Consider the following 19,725-nt stretch of genomic DNA (forward strand, 5'->3'; position numbering starts at 1 on the left):
GCCATACCACTATTATTTCTATACTCTACCTTGTGATTCCCACCAAAAGGGAATTGAAGTGGTAATAGGCTGCCTATCTTAATATTTTGAATTAGCACGAGAAGGGGTAATGTATTGATATATATACATATATATATATATATATATATATATATATATATATATATAAAATGAGAGGGCACTCTTACATGTATATTTAGAATGATATTATATGTATGAAGTATTGAATTTTAGTTAATAGATATTCCTTTGGAGTCTCTTTTACTAATTCCTATATATATAATCTTTGGTTAACTCTTATTAACTGTGGCCACAGGCCTTTTCATGAACCCCTGTGTAAACTCAATTGTTCTAAACCTGTGTCAGCTGCTCCTTAGTAATTTATCAGCCAGTGTCAGGTGACTAGTGTACCTTTAAAAGCCATAAAATATGTGGCAGGTACACATTAAACCAAGTAGGCATATTTGCAGTTATATTATGTGTGATACAGTTGCCAGTAGGGAAGCCAATCCCGGGCCATTTTTTCAATCCCGGGTATCGGGATTGAAAAATGGTCAATCCCGGGATTGGCTTTCAACTGCTTCCGGCCATCCCCCACGCCCCTCCCCGCCCCTCCCCACCTGCCCCGCAGACATTAAAAAAAGTACAAACCTGCACAGCCGGTGAGGAGGAGGCGGCGGGGGAGTACAGGGGAGCCGTGAGGAGGCGGTGGGTAAGTGCAGGAGGAGCCGGGAGGAGGCGGCGGGTAAGTGTAGGGGGAGCCGGGAGGAGGCAGCGGGTGAATACCGCCATACCTTCCTGCTCTGCGGCTGCTGACAGTGCAGCGTGACCTCACAGGCACAGGTCACGCTGCGCAGGGGGAGCTGAAAGGAGGGAACCGGGCAGCGTCTGAGCGTCCTGAGGACGCTCAACGCTGATCCCTCAATCCCCGGGATTGGAGCTTCCAATCCCGGGATTGAATCCCGGCCGTTTTTGGGCCTAAATCCCGGGATCCCGCCGATCCCGATCCCGGGATTGGCCTCGCTAGTTGCCAGGTTTTACATTTTAAGACTTTGTGATAGTGTAGGACCTGCAAGAAGGTGGGGTACCTTGGCAATCAATTTGCAGGCTTCCATGCATTGGCCAATTCACTAACTAAACCCCCATCATTTATTTATTGATGTTGTGAGGACAAGTGAGCTTGGTATGGTGAGTGCTGAACTTTCTATATAATATATATATATATAAAATACAACAAACCCGGCACTCCACCTAATTATTATAACCAGTCCTGGTGCCCTCACAACGAATGAATAGAGGATGGCAATGGTGCGGCACTCAGAGACATTTTTCCATCAGAAAATAAAACTCACGGACACAGGGGTCACTGGATTCAACGTTTCAATCCCCACAGGATTTTTGTCAAGAATCCTGTGGGGATTGAAACGTTGAATCCAGTGACCCCTGTGTCCGTGAGTTTTATTTTCTGATGGAAAAATGTCTCTGAGTGCCGCACCATTGCCATCCTCTCTCTCTCTCTCTCTCTCTCTCTCTATATATATATATATATATATATATATACACACACACATAAAACCAACGCGTTTAATCTCTTACAAGACTTCATCAGCGGTAGATCTTTAAAGGTGCATAAAGATAAACTTCAACAGAGGATATGTTTCTCATTTTATATGGAAAGACACAATACTGTGATCTGGGTGTGGATTATTAGATCTACACTAAAAAGATCTACAGTCAATAGGTCTACCACTAATGATAGACATGCATTAGGTCGACAGGGTCAAATGGTATATTAAGTAGTGATAAAGTGTCGTATTCTAAAATGTGCATTTGTTTGTTTATGACATATGACCTGTGTCTGTATATGTTCTTTTGAGACAAGAAACCAAAAGCATACTCAAAACAAATGTGTATTTGTCATCTGTACAGTATTTGTCATATGTCATTTAGGATTTATGAATGAAAGTTGGCAATAATCCTGACTTGGTGCTGGTACCTGAATAGGCTCTGGGTAATGGGCTACAAATATGACTGCAAAGTTTTACAGTATACTGACTTTATGGAGATGCCGAAGTGAGGTATGGGACCAAATGTGGGGCCAAATTATGTATTTGTGTGGTGGGTGAGCGGCATATAAACAGTAACCTTCAAGAGAAAGTGGTGTAATAATTAATTTCACATCAACAGGCCCCTCTGGCATGGGGTAAGCAATAGGCAGGAGAATTGTCTGCTCTCTCGGGAGTCCGAGAGGAGTTTCCCTAATTTAGGAACATTCCAGAACAGTAGTCAGCTATCACATACAGATCTGGCTTATATGTTGAATCTAGGCTCATTTTTGTGTGCCTTACGTCAGTCTCTGACATTGCTGGATCAACAAGATATTGGTGTATTTGATATAAAAAAGCAATGGATACACTAATGGATATCTGGTTCATTTTAAAAATGTAATCACTCTCATTTTAAGACATTTATTAGGCTACAATATACTCCTTTAGTTATTATATGTCCACTTTATAAAATGTATATATATCATTATTATTACACTTTATTTATAGGTTTTAAAGTGGTTTGCAGAACAATACAGGGTACACAGAGCTTAACTGCAAAACTATTAGATAGTGCTCAAGAAGCTATCTCGAAAATTACTTTTCACTTTCTAGGAAGTGTTGTCTGTGTCTTTACATACCAGTTACAAGAAAGTAGCCAAAACAATTTTCTGATTATGTTGGCATTTGTCATCTGTTCAGGTTATGTACTTAGAGCCGGGATTCATAAATGAAAGTAATTGTGGATGTGTCATTTCAAAATGCACGGCCTCCCCCTTAATTATCATGAAAGTTAAAATAATATATTCCAAATAGGTTTTAGGGGGCAATTCAGTTATGCTCCAAAAATGCTCTGTACAAAAAAATGGGGCTCCCCTGCAATTCAATTGTCTTGTTTTTCTGTGAAAACACATAGGGAAGAATTCAAATGTTATCGCACGCTTCATCTAAAGTGACGAGAGATTGCGGGGCGATATTCAAATGCCCCCACTTATCGCGCTGATCGCACCCATTACACTCGGGTTTTGGCGCGCAAAGCACTTAAACCCGACTAAAGTACTTGGTGCAAGCGTGAAAAGACCCGTTTGGGTGCTCTTTTTGCACATTTCAGCTCTCTACCCCCGAGGAACCATTTAGCCATAGTATATTACCCCCCTATGACTGACATTTTTTTAGAGTAAGGAATAAATGAATGTAGAGATCTAATGTAGAATTTGGCAGGACAGTAGGATACACCAACGTGATTAGATACTATCAGTTATTGTTTAGAACATCGGTCTGATTTCAGTGTGACAAAGGAAAACCTGTATAATTAAATTAACGTTTACCCTGTTATGATATAATAATATACTGCCTCTGCTAAAAGGCTGTGTGTAAGAGATTTGTATACTTCTCGTACCTTACTTTTGGAGATGCACAGATGATTTAGGAAGAGAGGTTATGTGTCTGGCCTAAAGACTATAACATCATTAAGATCCAACCACTCAGTAGACAATGACACAGTCACGTTATCATGTACACAGTCTGAGAGGTGGTTCAAAGGGAGAAGGGTATTCATGATAATGAGACGGACGCAAATTCCATCATAGCTGAGATCCTGTATATGGTGTCTCTGTGGAAATATGCAAATGACGCAGCCACCGGGATTTGTACTAAGAAGCGCAGCATCTCACATCCACCACTTGTGTGCAAAGACGCAACCACTGGATGCACATTGGTCGATCATCGACTATCTGTGTAACCCTCAGGTTGTGCAGCATGGCCATCAGAAGTATGATGCTGGAGCTATGCTTACTGTGTACGGGATTGCAGTCGCTACACATCTGTGTTGGAGTCACCTTGTTAACTCTCACAAACGCTCCCTGACTATCAATCACTTTGTAAATAAATCCTCACTGTGACTGCTGTTGCAAGACCTTGGTTTAGACTAATGTGGCAGTGCAGTGTGGTTTAGACTAATGTGGCAGTGCAGTGTGGTTTAGACTAATGTGGCAGTGCAGTGTGGTTTAGACTAATGTGGCAGTGCAGTGTGGTTTAGACTAATGTGGATTAGACTAGCACTCCACTGCGTACAACATAGACACTGCATCTAGCTTTGAATTAGGCTCATAGAAAGCTGTTTAAAAGGATAGTGGCGGTCCACATACCATCGCTATCCTCTTATCTATATAGGAACCTCCAGATGACAATAACAGGGGAAGGTCACTTTTAAAAATATGATTTGTTTATGTAAGTAAAATCTTTTAACTTAAAACAAATACTGATTGTTTCAGCATTTTTTTTCTACTATTGAGACCTTTTTTTTCCCTTTTATTGGAAATGTAGCTGTTACCCCAAGCCGAGATCAATGATGTGCAAAGTATTTGGATATCTACTCAGATATGTTAGAAAGAGCATCGTGAAAAACTTTGTAAGTAAGGGATAGGACTGATTCTGATTCAGAAGACTATTGATAACCATTAGATGAATCAGTAGCAGTGAAAGCAGAGATGATACGACTAAAGTGTGAACGAGTCTGACAGCAGCATTGAAGATAAACTTCTTCTTGGTACAACCTGGCCAATACACTTACATTGGAACCGCCCGATGTGTCGTGCCTGATGTCACAACTGGATGGGCATTTAAATATGGCTGCCCAGTTGTCAGTCACCGGAAGTCCCTGCAACAAGTGTACACACAACCAGATCGCCGATATATCTGTAGATATATTGGTCATCCAGTGGTGTAACTCCCAGGGACATTGGAAGCACTGGCCCCCGGGCTCCAGCTGTCAAAGGGGCACCAAAAAATAAAGAAATACTGAGAGGGCTGCTGATCTAGGACAGAGCTTTCTCCACTGATTACTGTACATGGTGATTTGCTGGAGTCACTGCTGACTGTTGTCCAAGTTTACAAAACCTCTTTACAGCGCTCTTTGGCTGAAGAGTCTTGGATCTGACTGTGTGATAACAGTGTGTACTGTACATAGTAAGCTACAGCTCTGCTGTTGTGTCTTATATGAAGAAAGAAAAGAGAGCAGAAGATGTTTTAAGGAAATACCCTAATTATTCTAATACAACTTTTTTTTTTTTGGGGGGGGGGGGGGTTATCAAAGCTTGGCGTAAGATAAAATTGTGAGAAATAATGTACCAACCAACCCTGTTCCTAGCTGTCATTTTTCAAACACAGCCTGTAAAATGTAAGACAGAAGTTGATTGGTTGGTACGTTGTCTCTCACAATTTTATATCTTTCTGAGCTTTGATATAACCCCTCTCTCAGGGCTCTGTTTATTATCACCACAATTAGCTGCAGTAAGGATTATTTATTCTCCCAGATGTACCACTGGCAAGTCACTGGGACGTCAGCACATGTGCAAGTAAGAGCCACTGGGGGGACACCACCTTCTATTTCACCTCCGAGCGCCTGGTATGAACTTACATCTCTGTGGCCATTGGCTGTGCTGCAAGACCGACATGATATGTCTGTGAACGATGTCATTCAGAGATATATCTGGGGTACACACCCGCCGACACGTTCACGATATATCGGCCATGTGCACCCACCTTTACTGTAAATGGAGAAAGTCTTTGAAGACAGGAGGTTACAGTAAATATTTGGCATTACGTATTTTCAGGTCTACTTAATAATAACAATAATAATCACTATGAGAAATGTTATCACTTTACTGATAAGATTGTGGCGTGTACCTGGTATGGAAGTTTTGTATATTCACATTGCGGTAGGGAGCAGTCTTCCGTTGGCACCATAAAAGCAGTCCTTCTTTTGCAGAGGTTTCTGTTGAATAACATAAATATTACTGATAACTCTATTGCTACATTACCCAAGAAATGATGTTCTGGTTATTTTCTATGCAACATGCTACAGTATGCACAGTGAAATGAGTTGCAATGTAAAAAGTTGATATTATGTTTTAATGCTTTATCCTTTGATTTTTAGTAAAATGATATTAACTGTATATAATTAAATCATATATAAAAAGAGCACTAAAGCTATACAAATCCCTCATATAAAAGACATAAGTCACACTCATGAATAATAATGTAAAGTCCCCATATAGTGATAAAAATTGAGACATTTGGGATCTCTTCTTGCTGTCCATTTCCATACAATCTGTTGTTTACTGATACCTGCTAGCTTCAGCTAATTGTTTCTTAATAGTGTCACGGACAGGAATGAGGATAGAAATGTGCACTAATGTTATTATCAGGTGATAGATACCTTGTTGTCACAACAGCTGCTGATTAGATGGTTATATATTTAATTTTTAACTAATATACAGTATATATCTATATTTTTGTATATTTTTTGTATTCCTATCAATAATTCTATTTAATCATCTGGTTGGCTTTTTATCTTTTTCTATGGGGGTAATTCCAAGTTGATCGCAGCAGGAAATTTTTTAGCAGTTGGGCAAAACCATGTGCACTGCAGGTGTGGCAGATATAACATGTGCAGAGAGAGTTAGATGTGGGTGGGTTATTTTGTTTCTGTGCAGGGTAATACTGGCTGCTTTATTTTTACACTGCAAATTAGATTGCAGATTGAACACACCACACCCAAATCTAACTCTCTCTGCACATGTTATATCTGCCTCCCCTGCAGTGCACATGGTTTTGCCCAGTTGCTAACATAATATATGTCATGTATAGGAAGGGGATCTGGTGAGGATCACGATGGTAGTCGAAAGACAAACACCGGAATCCTGACACTGCTCGGAATGCCGGCGCCGGCATTTCGAATGAGATCACAGTTGCGGCACGGGCATCCCGAATGAGTGACTGCTGTGCTGCCGGACAGGTAAGACGCTGTGGGGGAAGGGTTAAGGTTAGGCTGCGGAAGGGGGGGGGGGGGAGGGTAGGTTTAGGATTCATAGAGGGAGCTAGGTTTAGGCACTCATGGATAGGGTTAGGGTTAGGCTGCAGGGAAAGGAGGGTTAGGGTTAGGCTGTCGGGATTCTAACCATCGGGATGCATGCTTATCGTGGATCGATTCATAATCCCCGATAAGTGTCGGCATCGGGGGGAAAAGACGCCAGCATTGTGGCAATCCTATTAGCAGCGGTAAAGTGTTGCTGCTAATAGGATACCACCTATAGTGGCATATTTAAACAATGTTTCTGTGACAGTTGCCTTAGTACTCACCATTCATAACTTAAGCATTGACAAAGCATCAACACTGTCCATCTGCAGTCTTGTTACTGACTTGTTATTAACTTACTATAACCTCCATTTGATAGCCAGGAATGCAGTTTTGTGAATACCAAGCTATATGTAAAACAGTATACTACCAAGTAATTCTCTACAGACGCGCTGAGACAGATTTACACAGCTGCAAGATGCTGCAATTGCGTGACTCAGTCTGACTCAAAATCAGGCCCATCATCTGTCACATGTGCACCCCATATTTTCGGATTCATGCGCAGTCGGCTCAAAATTTTCTTGATAAATTGTGACAAAAAGGGAGTATTTCAATTATAAACGGTCGTAACAAATCTGCTTTATTGATGCATTTTGATACATTGTCCCCTTAATCACAACAAAAAACAAATTGTTTGCATACATCACTGATGTGATGTGATGTGAAAATGTGTCATAAAAAGCCTGTGTGACATTTTGAGAGCAATTCGATTAGCGACTTGGTAATGGGTGTGCCATTCCAGAACAGCACGTTTTGGTCAGAATCATCCGTAGTCTTTTTTGCACCCCATACAGGAAAACTTAGGATGTCCAGACTACCATAATGGGAAAATACGCACACATAACCCCTAATTGAATTGGCCCTTATAAATCTAATAAGTCAAGTATGCCATGTATACTGATCATCATTTTTCTTCAACCTGCGGCACACCAGCTTCTGTGGAACTACACATCCCAGCATGCCCTGCCTCAATGTTAGCACACCTTAATAGCAAAACTGTGACAGGGCATGCTGGGATATGTAGTTTCACAGCAGCTGAAGGGCCACAGGTTGAAGACCCATGCTGTACATCTTAAACAGGTGATGTAACATCATGTCCTCATTATTGTCTATCAGACAGCGTGCTTACCTTCTACAGATATGTCCTGGATAGCAAAACGAAGGATTATTGTCCAGATCATACCCAATGTCATTTTTACATTCCCATCAACAATTTCTAGAGGACAAACAAAACATATACCATTAAGTCTCTCTTCAATATCTGATAGTTTTGTTTTTATATATTAATCAGAAAACTTCAGAGAAAAATAGTTCCATAAAAAACACATTGGTATTATGTTAATAACAGTGACCTCACACACTGCCAGTTTTGAAATGACTGCTAAACAATCAGCACATTGAGTAATTTGTATTTGGGGCCAGGGAAGAGTAAGGTCTTGGCCACCTGAGTTTTAGGTTATGCTACTATTCTGCCTGCTCTGATGTTGAACACTGTAATGTTTGGTTCTCTTAGTGGGGGCAACAGCCTGGGACTCTCCTTGTGATCACAGTTGGTAAATACCTTGCTATGTTTTATATTCCATGCAATGTATCCTCCACAACTGCCTAGATGTCCAGTGGATCCACATTCTGGTGCATTATACACCCCTACCAAGGCAATGCCTGTGATTCTAACAAACCTCACACAATTGTACATGGGGACTGAGCACATATGATGAATAAGTATATTTATATGCCACCTTTAGGGGGTCATTCAGACCTGTTCGCTCGCTGCTTTTTGTCGCAGCCGAGCGAACGGGATCCTACTGCGCATGCGACGGCGCCATAGTGCGCTAGCGCATGCCAGACGCCGAAGGCCATAGCAGGGCTGCGACCTCCTCTGCCTGATTGACAGGCAGAGGCGATCGCTTGGCAGGAGGGGGCGGAACGGCGGCGTCTGGTCAAGGCAGTTGTGACCGGACCGAACGGGGGCGGGCTGCAGGGGCTGCGTGACGTCACACACAGACGCTGCGGGCCAGGGAGCGATGAGTACCTCCCGGCCAGCACACTAAAGCTGCGCTGGCCGGGAGCTACTCTTGAAGTGCAAAGGCATCGCCGCTGTGCGGTGCCTTTGCACTTCTGCGGGGGGGCCGGCACTGACATGAGGGGCGGACTAGCCCTGTGCTGGGCGTCCCCCCGCATGTCAGTGTGAATGATCGTAGCTGTGCTAAATTCAGCACAGCTACGATCAACTCGGAATGACCCCCCTAGTGTCCATGATACCAGCTAACTAAAAGAAAAGTTTAACATGATCAGACAAATTTAAAATAATGAGTTTTCATTAACTCTGGCATTTAGTGGCCTGGATTAGTCTGGAATTTATGGTACGGCACAGTATGCTACTTACTGCTGTGTTAGCGTGCCAATTAATCTGAGAATTTAAAGGTTTTACCTGTTACTCCAGTAATAGATTAAAGTACCTTCAGCTCCAATTGATACCAACTTTACTCCTTTGCTGGAAATGTAATCCAAAGCTTTGTTGACATTGGCAATCTTATGGAAACGCATCTTTCCTCTGTCTGGCTTTGGCAGTCTCTCCCCTATGGAAAGGATGTAGTAAAGTTATAGTTAGACAGAAAATGAAATATACAGTGCATCCGGAAAGTATTCACAGCGCTTCACTTTTTCCACATTTTGTTATGTTACAGCCTTATTCCAGACTGGAATAAATTCATTTTTCCCTCAAAATTCTACACAACGTGAAAAAAGTGTTTTTGAGATTTTTGCAAATTTATTAAAAATAAAAAACTAAGAAATCACATGTACATAAGAATTCACAGCCGTTGCTCAATATTTTGTTGATGCACCTTTGACAGCAAGTACAGCCTCGTCTTTTTGAATATGATGCCACAAGCTTGGCACACCTATCTTTGGCCAGTTTCGGCCATTCCTCTTTGCAGTACCTCGATCGTAACAGTACCATAATGCGTACACTCAGTACAATGCACGAGTCTTAGGAGTTTTCAAGGAATTCAGTGCATGCGCAGTAGCTAAGAATCCCTAAAAATTGGCATTACATGCAGCTCTGATTGAGGCCCAATATTAAGCATTTCCAGGATGCAGTGATAAATTATCAATGGGACACTAACTGACACATGTCTTGTGTGGCACCGCATGCTTCCTAAAGGCACAGGTAATACCAGGATACAGCAACACATGAGCTGGACACAACGGTACAGTAACACCAGCTGACAGCAGTTTCCTGCAAGCATGGTAGCTATAAGTAGGGGTAACTTTGTGCCATCACTTGTTTGTTACTAGTAAATTCTGGAAATGTTTGAATATATTTTCAAAATTCCAAATATTAATACTAGTGGATATCTTAATTGGGTGTGGTATGGAAGGTAGATAGTAACTAGGTCGACAGTGTCTAGGTCGACCACTATTGGTCGACAGTAACTAGGTCGACAGGGTCTCTAGGTCGACAGGGTACTTAGGTCGACATGGTATAGGTCGACAGGTCAATATGAGTTTTTTAAATTCTTTATTTTTGTGTGGTTAAACAGAGTGGGCAAACAATACATTGACGAAAGGGACAAGCGGTCAGGAGAACCAATGTCCAACAGAAACCACAATTTTAGAACAGACAACGAAAATAATCAAAAATAAAACATTAATAATCAAGTATCAAATTTGGGGGGGGAGGGGAAGGAGGGAGAGGGGGATAGGGGAGAGGGGAAACCACGATATAATCCAATCACAGTACATATCCTGGAAATAGTGAGATCAGAAAAAAGAAAGAGAAGGAGGGCAAGGGAGAGACGAGAGAAGATAAGAAGGAGAAAAAAACTGGCTAAATGTCTGAAATGGCTTCGCCAGTCTTTTTATGAGAAGGGAGATAAGGCGGACAAGATCCTGGCGGCACGACTCCGCTCCGCAAGAGCCAAAACTAATATTATTTCTATTAGAGACCCTCTCAATCAGTTAGTTCATGACCCTACCGCCATTAGGGCTGCCTTCCAATCCTACTACGCTGGCTTGTACAATCTGCCACCCTCCCCGTCTGGTCCCTCCTCCCCGTCCCACTCTGACCTGGTCTCTCACTTTCTCTCAGCCTCTAACCTGCCTAGATTGCCTGCTGCATTAGAGGTCTCAATAACGGTTCATTGCGCTTCCTGATCAGTGGAACGCATATGAACCGCAAGGATATCCACGTCGCATGGTGAAGGGAAGCCGAGCGCACGACTTCCGGTAATTTGGAACGCATGTGATCCGCATTGACGACTTCCGGTTCCGGCAATGATCGTGCATGTGCGCTGTTCGGAGCGCGATCTGTGGATGTTCATTGAAGTCAGCTGGAACCCTCACTAACAAGGTATAAAAGCACTTTCCTGGAGCCAGTAAACCACGCTTTTGATGAAGGACATTTAGTCCGATACGCGTTAAGTGTGGCTCTTGCGTTTTATCCGTGACTGACTCTGGGACTTTTGGACACGATCACCTTTGGCGTTTACCCTGCATGCTGTCAGGCACCTGGAGATCTGGTGCACAGCTTCTACCATCATTTGCTGCGGCTGCAAGGAACCTCTTGGTGATATACTATCTGTGTTACCCTATGGAGTCTTACATGATATGCTTCTCTTTTTTTTTATTTCTTGTAAGTTTTATCTGTGCATTAAATTGGTGCGTGTTTTTAAAAAAAGAACTACACCATGGTCTGCGTTTAATAGTGCCTCTTATTCTATTCCCATTCATATTGGGGAAGGAGGCACTTATCTTTCAGGTCTCTCTGGGATACCATTAACCCTATCCGAATACTGGGCCTGATATAAGGATTATTTAGAGTGAATCTCTATCCAGCATTTATAATCATATGAGGATTATCATCCAATTAAGGGTGATTGTATATTATTCATATCATTTGACTATGTATATGTTCTTGCATGGTATTTGGTGAGCGCTATTTCCACGTGTGCAAATTTTCTCTACATTTAGCCACCCGTCTGGAGAGAAGGAGATCGAGTTCCGCTTTAACAGTATGGAGTTCAGACAAGATGGCCTGGTCGGAGGACGCCTTGTGCTGGGTCTCAAGGGTGTGGAGTTTAATAGAGAGTCTGTTAAACTGGGTGAGAGACTGTTTCTTGGCTTTCGAAGCTAGGCTGATGATGTGCCCACGAAGGACTGCCTTGTGAGCCAGCCAGAGAGTGGACCTGGAAATGTCGGGGGAGTCGTTCAGGGTAAAATAGTCAGAAAGCTTATCCCGGAGATGGGAGCGTATCTCCGGATTGTGAAGGAGGGAGTCATTGAGGCGCCAAGTCATGGGGCGGGGGTGAGAGAGCAGGCCCGAGAGGTCGCAAGAGATAGGGGCATGGTCAGACCAGATCAGTGGGTGTATATGGGCAGCGTGGAGATTCAAGGCAAGCTCATGGCTGAGCAGGACCATATCGATGCGGGAGTAAGAATTATGAGGAGCAGAATAGAAGGTGTAGTCACGCACTGAGGGATCTTTTATCCTCCAGGAGTCGTAGAGAAGCTGGGATCGCATAAGACGGAGGAGGGATCTAGAGCGGAGAGAGTCTGACGGGGAAGCAGAGGGCAGAGAGGGAGAGTGGTCTATATTTGGATTTAAAACAGAGTTAAAATCCCCGGCCAGTATGAGGTCGCCTTGCCGGACTTGAGTAAGGAGAGTATCTAGTTTTGCAAAGAACAACTCTTGTCGTTGGTTAGGGGCATAGATGTTAGCTAAAGTACATAATTTGTTGTTAAGTTTACCCACCAACACAAGAAACTGACCGTCCTTATCAACGTGGGAATCTAGAAGTTCAAAGGTGAGGTGACGGGCAAATAAGATCACGACCCCCTGTTTTTTGGCCGAATGGTCACAGGCGTGGAAAGAATCAGGGTACGGTTTACATAGTAGCGTAGGGTGGGAGTTATGTAGGAAATGAGTCTCCTGGAGGAAGACCAGGTCGCCCCTATGGAGTTTAAGGGAGGCAAAGAGCTTACCTCTCTTTTGAGGGCTATTCAGGCCCTTCACATTAAAAGAGAGTACCCGGAGACCCATGGGCAAGCAGCAAAGAGGTAGGCAGAATAGAGAGAGCGTAGAGTTCCGAAAGTAGGGTAAGAAGGAAGAGAAATAGATGATAGGGATACAAAGCGTAAGATAGCGTGGTCAGAAAGGAGGGAGAAAGGAAAGGAAACCGGAAGGGAGGGTAGTTGGTCGTCCGGCGGTAGAGGGTAGGACCGGTGGTGCTGACAGGGGGAAGGGGTACTAGGTGTCGGGAGGGCACCTAGGTCAGCAAGGGGGCTCGAAGCCCTAAGGGGGCGCAGCATGGCATCCAGACGATGCATCACAAACCGCGTAGCAATGGGTAAGAGGCAGACCCCCCTGGAGGGACCTGAAGGGAAAAGCTGGAGAGAAGACAGGAATGAGGAACAGGTGGAGCGCCAGCTCCAGAGAGAAAGCGAAGAAGAGAAGAAAAAAAAAAGAGGATGAAAAAAAAACAAAGTATCACACTGTAACAAAGGGTAACATCATAATGGTTGAGAACCGACTAAGGGATCGGGACGTTAGAACATGGGAGATCTAAAGGTAAACAGCTCCCCGGCTAGGGAGTACGACCAGGAAAAGTCGACACAAATATAGGTATGGTACGTCAACTCAGAAAGCTGGAAGTCCATCAGGGAACTGGAGGTGGAGCCGGAGAGGCCGAAGATGCTGGAACCGTGACCCACTCCGAACGGGGGGGGCGGAGGTGGGTTCCGCTGTGTCTGTGGAGGCAGACGTGAAGCAGAAAGGTCCTGTTCGTCGGTGTGGATACCCAGCTTGGAGAGCAGCGATTGAGCCTCGGGTGGGTTTCTGGCTGTGAGTAGCTTCCCTTAATGCCAAACCAGGATACGGAATGGGAAACCCCAGTGGTACTTAACATTGTGCTGGGAGAGCAGGGAAGTGATGGGCTTAAAGTCCCTACGTTTGGCTAGGGTGAGCGGGGATAAGTCCTGGAAGATCTGCAGGGAGACATTTTGGAAGGTCACAGACCCCAGTCGCCGGGCTTCTCTCAAAACGGACTATTTTGCAGTGAAGTAGTGCATTCGGAGAATGACGTCCCTGGGCTGGGAAGAGTCTTGGGAGCGGGGTCGGAGGGCTCGGTGTGCTCGGTCCAGGAGGAGATGGTCTTCAGGGGTGTCAGGTGACAGGTGGGTAAAGAGGCGTTTAAGGTAAAGATCAAGATGGGCCGCTTCAACTTCTTCAGGAATACCCCGGATCCTGAGATTATTTCTCCTCGCCCGATTGTCCTGGTCCTCATGCTCCTCCCGCAATTGGGCAACATCTTGGCGGAGTTGATGGAAGTCGGTCTCGACCGATTGTTGGAACGTCACCACCTCTTCCACTCGCCGCTCGAGTTGATCCGTTCTAGAGCCAATGTCGGCGATATCAGATTTCAGGGAGTGGAGAGCCTGTATAGAGGTCTTGACATCCCGTACCTCTTTAAGGAGGGAGAGAAAGTCCCTGCGGGTAAGGGGTATGAGATCATCGTCATCAGGATCAGAGTCGGAGGGACCATGGAGGTGTTCAGGAGCATCGGACCTGTTCTTGGCTGGAGTGCTCTTTTTAGTAAGGAATGGTGTGAGGTCAGATCCCTGAGATTTTTTGCCACCTCTGGGCATCTTGTACAGATGAGAAGGGGGGTAGACGGCAGAATGGGGAGTAGAGAATACGCTCCAGCAGTCTGGCTCAGGGCCAGGGGGGGGTAAGGCGGGGTACTAGAGAGATGTCATGACGCGGCCAGCAGGGCAGCGTGCGTGGGACAGGGCCGGGGAGCTTCAGCCGATAGAAAGGCCCACGTGGTCCCGGAGGGGAGTCAGACAATCAGAGGGTGCAGGAGATGAGCTGGTGTATTGTGTATATCCGCCCCTATCCAGGGTCTGCGGGGGTGAGGCCCGGCCACGGACCAGCCAGTGACCGGGGCAGTACCAAGCTCAGGTGGCGGGATAGGGGTGTCAGGCCCCAGCAGTGGTAAGGGCCGTCACAGGAGCTGGGCTGCGGTGGCTGAGGGCCCACGTGGAGAGGTTAGGGAAGGAGGGTAGGGATGTGCAGGCTGCTAGCAAGCAGGTAGGAGAGGGCTGGTGGTACCTGCACAAAGACTCAGCAGTCTTCCACGGCTATATATGCCGCCCGTCTGTGTCCCCCGTCACAGCCGCACGGCGCCCCCGGCTCACACCTGCAGTGGATGGCGTTCTCCGGGCGGGTGAGGAGGCCAAGGAGGACCAGGGGAGCCCGGAGGACCCGGACGGCAGACGGGGATCCAGCGGATGAGGTGAGCACCGCCATGCCGGGACCGGAAGCAGGAGCCGCGTCCCGGTGTCTGCAAGCAGGATTGGCCCCGGCAGCAACCCGCACAGACACAGGAGGTGTCTGCCAGCTCTGCGGACCACACAGGCCGGAGCAGGGGGACCCCAACAGGGAGGGTGGTGGGTGGTCGTGGGACACCCTAGGGGCGCAGAAATGGCAAATATATGAGGCCCGGGCAGGAGCTCCAGCTCCACACGTCCTGTCGCCTCAGCAGCCAGGCCACGCCCCTCCAATATGAGTTTTTAATGTTTTTTTTGGTGTTGTTTTCTTCGTAGAGTGACCGGGGACCCCAATTAGTGCACCGTGTCCCATCGCATGGCTCGCTTTGCTCGCCATGCTTCGGGCAAGATGCCTTGCCCCACTACAGCTTTGCTCAGCACAGATTACCATTCCAAACGTAGTCCACGTGGCTCGTTGAGTATGAAAATGTTAAAAAAAAGAAAAATATTGGGAAAAACTCATGTCGAGCTTTTGACCTGTCGACCTAGAACATGACGACCGAGACCCTGTCGACCTAGAAACCCTGTCAACCCTGTCAACCAAATAATGGTCGACCTAGATAGTGTCGACCTAGAGACCAGATCCCGTCTTAATTACGTAAATTCTTTTTTTATGACTTGGGCTGTGTGTACTCTAGAAGTGTGAAGTGCACACGTGGCTGTACTGTACTATACAAGACCTTTCTTTGATCAAAGTTAAAATTCACCTACTGAATATCCCTTCTTATTTCAATATTTATACAGGAAACCTCAATACAATATCCCAGCACAGGTAGGAATGTAATAGAAGGCCTGAATACACATGATGGTGCGCCGATAATGGACTACGTCCACAGAGAATTGTCCTTCTTCAAGGATAAGGCTGGAGATCTTGAGAATAGGGAGAGACGGCACAACCTCTATACTCGCAATGTACCCCAGTTTGGTTGGAGACGTATTTGATCCATCTCTTTCAATCTCTTACTAGGGAGCTATCTGATCAGGACATTTTATTTGAATGCGCTTATAGGGCCTTGCGCCCAAAGCTTAAAGACTCTGAGCCGCCCAGGGATGTACAGATGGAGCCCTGCTCATCTATCCCTTTAATAGGATTAATTAAGCCAGTGCTGTTGGACTTAATCCCGAGCTGTAATGACTTAATCCCCTGCTGTATTGTTCTCTCTGTATTGTATTGTAGCTGAGAACAATAGATGAAAGGCTTATGCTAATAAACCTTGGTGCACCTAGGTGCAGCAGAGAAGGCTAGATGAGCGAGGCTCCATCTGTAATGCTCATATTTTTATCCTTCCAGGCCAAAGACAGCATTATTATGGCTTGCTAGAACTCTCCTTTTGTTCTTTTTTGAGGAATCTAAGATCCAGATATTCCAGGATCTGGCATCTTCCACGATTATAAAATGACGAGAACTCCGGGATTCAATGAGAACTCTGAGGGATCGTGGCTACAGATGCAAGTGGGGCTTTCATTTTCGATTGACTGTGGAGGTCAAAGGACATGAAATCATTGGACCCCAATGAGAGCAAGGACTTGCTTCGAAAACTTGAATTGGTAATTATTGGGTAAGACACCTTGAAATTTTACAAGGAGCATAATGTATTTCTGGAATTAACAGTGTGAATATATAGGACAAGTTGCAGGCAGCCACATCTACACCTTTGTCCACAACCACGTCTTTATGCTAATGCTGCAGACAATTTTGTGAACATTGCCATCTCCAACTTGCAGCATCTTGCGGCGTTCCAAGGGGGTCATTCAGACCTGATCGCATGCTACTTTTCTTGCAGCGCTGCGATCAGGTCAGAACTGCGCATGTGTCTGCTCTGCAATGTGCAGGCGTGTTGCCCCCGGCGACTGTGATCGCCGGACAGCGACAGGTTTAACGAAGAAAGTGATTGCACGGGCGATCGCAAGAAGATTGACAGGAAGAGGCTGTTTGTGGGTGTCAACTGACCATTTCTGGGGAGTGTCAGAAAAACGCAGGTGTGCCCAGCCGTTTGGAGGGAGGATTCCTGATGTCAGCTCCTGGCCAGATCATCGTAGCGGCTGAGTAAGTCCTGAGCTGTGCAGAGACTGCACAAACTTTTGTTTGTGCAGCTCTCTGCACAAGCGTTCGCACCCCTGCACATCAACTACCGCATCCCCCTGTAGGCGGCAACTACCTGATCGCAGCAGTGCAAAAAAATGCCTGCATGCGATCAGGTCTGAATCACCCCCCAAATCCATCTCAGTGCGTCTTTAGATCGAAACATATCAGTCCTACGGCAGGCACAGTTCCTCCATCTTAACATGGCCTCCTGTGTGAGCGGCTGTGTGTCTTTGGACGCAGCCACTGTCAGCGGCATGCCCGTGACACTCCTGTGACATCCCTGCTTCTGCCTAGCCACCCTCGTGTTACCTCCCAGTAATGCTCACTGCATACCTCCCATCTGTCCTGATTTTCGTGGGACAGTCCCCTTTTTTTTAGGTCTGTCCCGCTGTCCTTCCCGCGGGCTGCAGTGTCCCACGGTGGAGGTGGGGGGGGGGGGGGCAGTTGGGAGGCTTCCTATCACTCACTGCTTTGCTCAGTTCAGAGCAGAGTAGCGGTGAATAGACGCTGTGCGCATGCGCACATGTCTATTTCAGTGAGGCACAGGGACTGGGGGCATGGCCAGCAGCTCACAGAGCGCTGGCCATGCCCCCACTGTGCCGAAAATTGGAGGCGTGGCTCACGATCGCATCATTCATGTAAAGCCACACCCCTTTTCCTAAGGTAATGCCCCTTTTCGGTGCTGCGCGGCTTCTCCGTGCATGCAGTCCCGGGTCACAGCCTCCAGATGTTGAGGGGTATGCTCACTGAATTCCACATCAAGGTATCTCCAGGCGGGACACATGCGCTGTGTGACTCCGACGCATACGCAGAAGAAAATACATTGGTCAACTGCATGAATGTCAGCTTAGCTGCGACTCATAATCAGGACCAATGTGTGGTGTATTGTTCAAGGAAAAAGGTGACTTTTTCTTTCTAAGAATAATTTTACAATAATAATAACTATAACTATGGTACAGAAGGGATGCAGTGCCACTTTTTATAGGTAAATAAAATCAGCATGTTTACGCTAGATAAATACAGACTGAAATGATTCGGAGGGTGATCCACAAAAGCGTCAGAGATAGGCGGGCTCTTTATTGTGGGCACTGACATGCATGCTGGTGATGTTATAGGTTACTTGAACATTTCCCACTTCACATATGGGGGATGATTCTGAGTCAGACACAAGTGGCAATGTAGACGGATCTTGCAGATCTGAGCATACTGCATATGTGCCAAAGAAAAAAAAAAGCGGCGACTGCGCATGTAACAAACACGGTTTAGGTAAATGAACAGAGTTCGCTAGTACGCATTGATTGATCTTTCCTTCAAAGGGCCACACTATATGTGAAATTACGTTTCTAGGCGGTGACTGGGCATCGACCTTGCAAACTTCTGTGCTGTTCTGTCTGGCAGGAGTGTCATGGGAGTGACGTGGGTGAGTAGGCCGACTTTCGTGCTTGATTGTAGCATGCGAATGATGGTGGAAGACCTCTTCCCAGAACAGATCCTTTGCACCCAACATTTGGGCTGGTGTACTGTAAGTCCCAATACTAATGATGACAGTGGATGTGGACTGGAAAACAGTGGGCAGGATAGGCTGCTACGTACAGTCGTTCTGCATACACAGGCAGATTCTTACATTAGCATGAGCTAGTAATATGGCTGCTGCAGCTGTCTGTAAAAGCATCTACAGATGCCTACTACTCAGAATCAGCCCCATGGTATGTTGGATAGTGTATGAGCAATGCTTGTATCCTGATAGGACGTGACAACTTTATATCCTCATAAGATGGTACAGTAGATGCCAATACTTGATTATCTTTTCTATGCTCACTTTGATACTGAGTAGGAGTCACATGCATTGAAGGCTAGGCAGACCTTGGTGCAGTACTTTCCCCATCACTGAACATTCACTGAACATGATTATAAAATTTAATTTTCCCTCACGGAACGAGCCCAATTGTCCTGTGATTATCAACGTAACAGACTCCATAGGTGGGGCAATAAATCAGGCAAATTGCTAGCCAATCTGATTAAAGGCCCTAAAGCCCGCACATGGGTAAACGCAATCAACAGCTTGGGCACGCTGAGTACCGACCCCAAAATCATTTGCACTAAATTTAGAGACTTTTATCAATCTCTACGCTAAGGGCCCTGACGACTTGGATGCCAACCTCTCTTTTCTGGAGGAGGCTGCTCTCCCCGTTTTGACTCAGGAAGAGAGAGACTCTCTAGAGAGTCCGGTCACAGTCGAGGAGGTTGTTGACGTTATCAAGACTTTACTGTATAACAAAAGCCCCGGTCTTGATGGCTTTGGCGCAGAGTTTTATAAAATGCTTCGAGATGAGCTGGCCCCTACC

The 19,725-nt window shown here is 45.6% G+C and overlaps 1 protein-coding gene across 1 annotated transcript in view; it reads right to left on the reverse strand.

Moving 5' to 3' along the window:
* The window catches only part of ACTN2 (actinin alpha 2), a 117,076-nt gene that overhangs the window by 62,413 nt on the left and 34,938 nt on the right, over window positions 1–19,725 (reverse strand). The window contains exons 3-5 of the mRNA XM_063918061.1: window positions 9,423–9,542; window positions 8,093–8,179; window positions 5,733–5,820 (exon numbers count right to left, since the gene is read on the reverse strand). Coding sequence (XP_063774131.1) covers window positions 5,733–5,820; window positions 8,093–8,179; window positions 9,423–9,542 — 295 coding nt within the window. The remainder of the gene's footprint in view (window positions 1–5,732; window positions 5,821–8,092; window positions 8,180–9,422; window positions 9,543–19,725) is intronic.

The sequence above is a fragment of the Pseudophryne corroboree genome, chromosome 4, assembly GCF_028390025.1.
Source record: "Pseudophryne corroboree isolate aPseCor3 chromosome 4, aPseCor3.hap2, whole genome shotgun sequence".
Classification (NCBI taxonomy): domain Eukaryota; kingdom Metazoa; phylum Chordata; class Amphibia; order Anura; family Myobatrachidae; genus Pseudophryne; species Pseudophryne corroboree.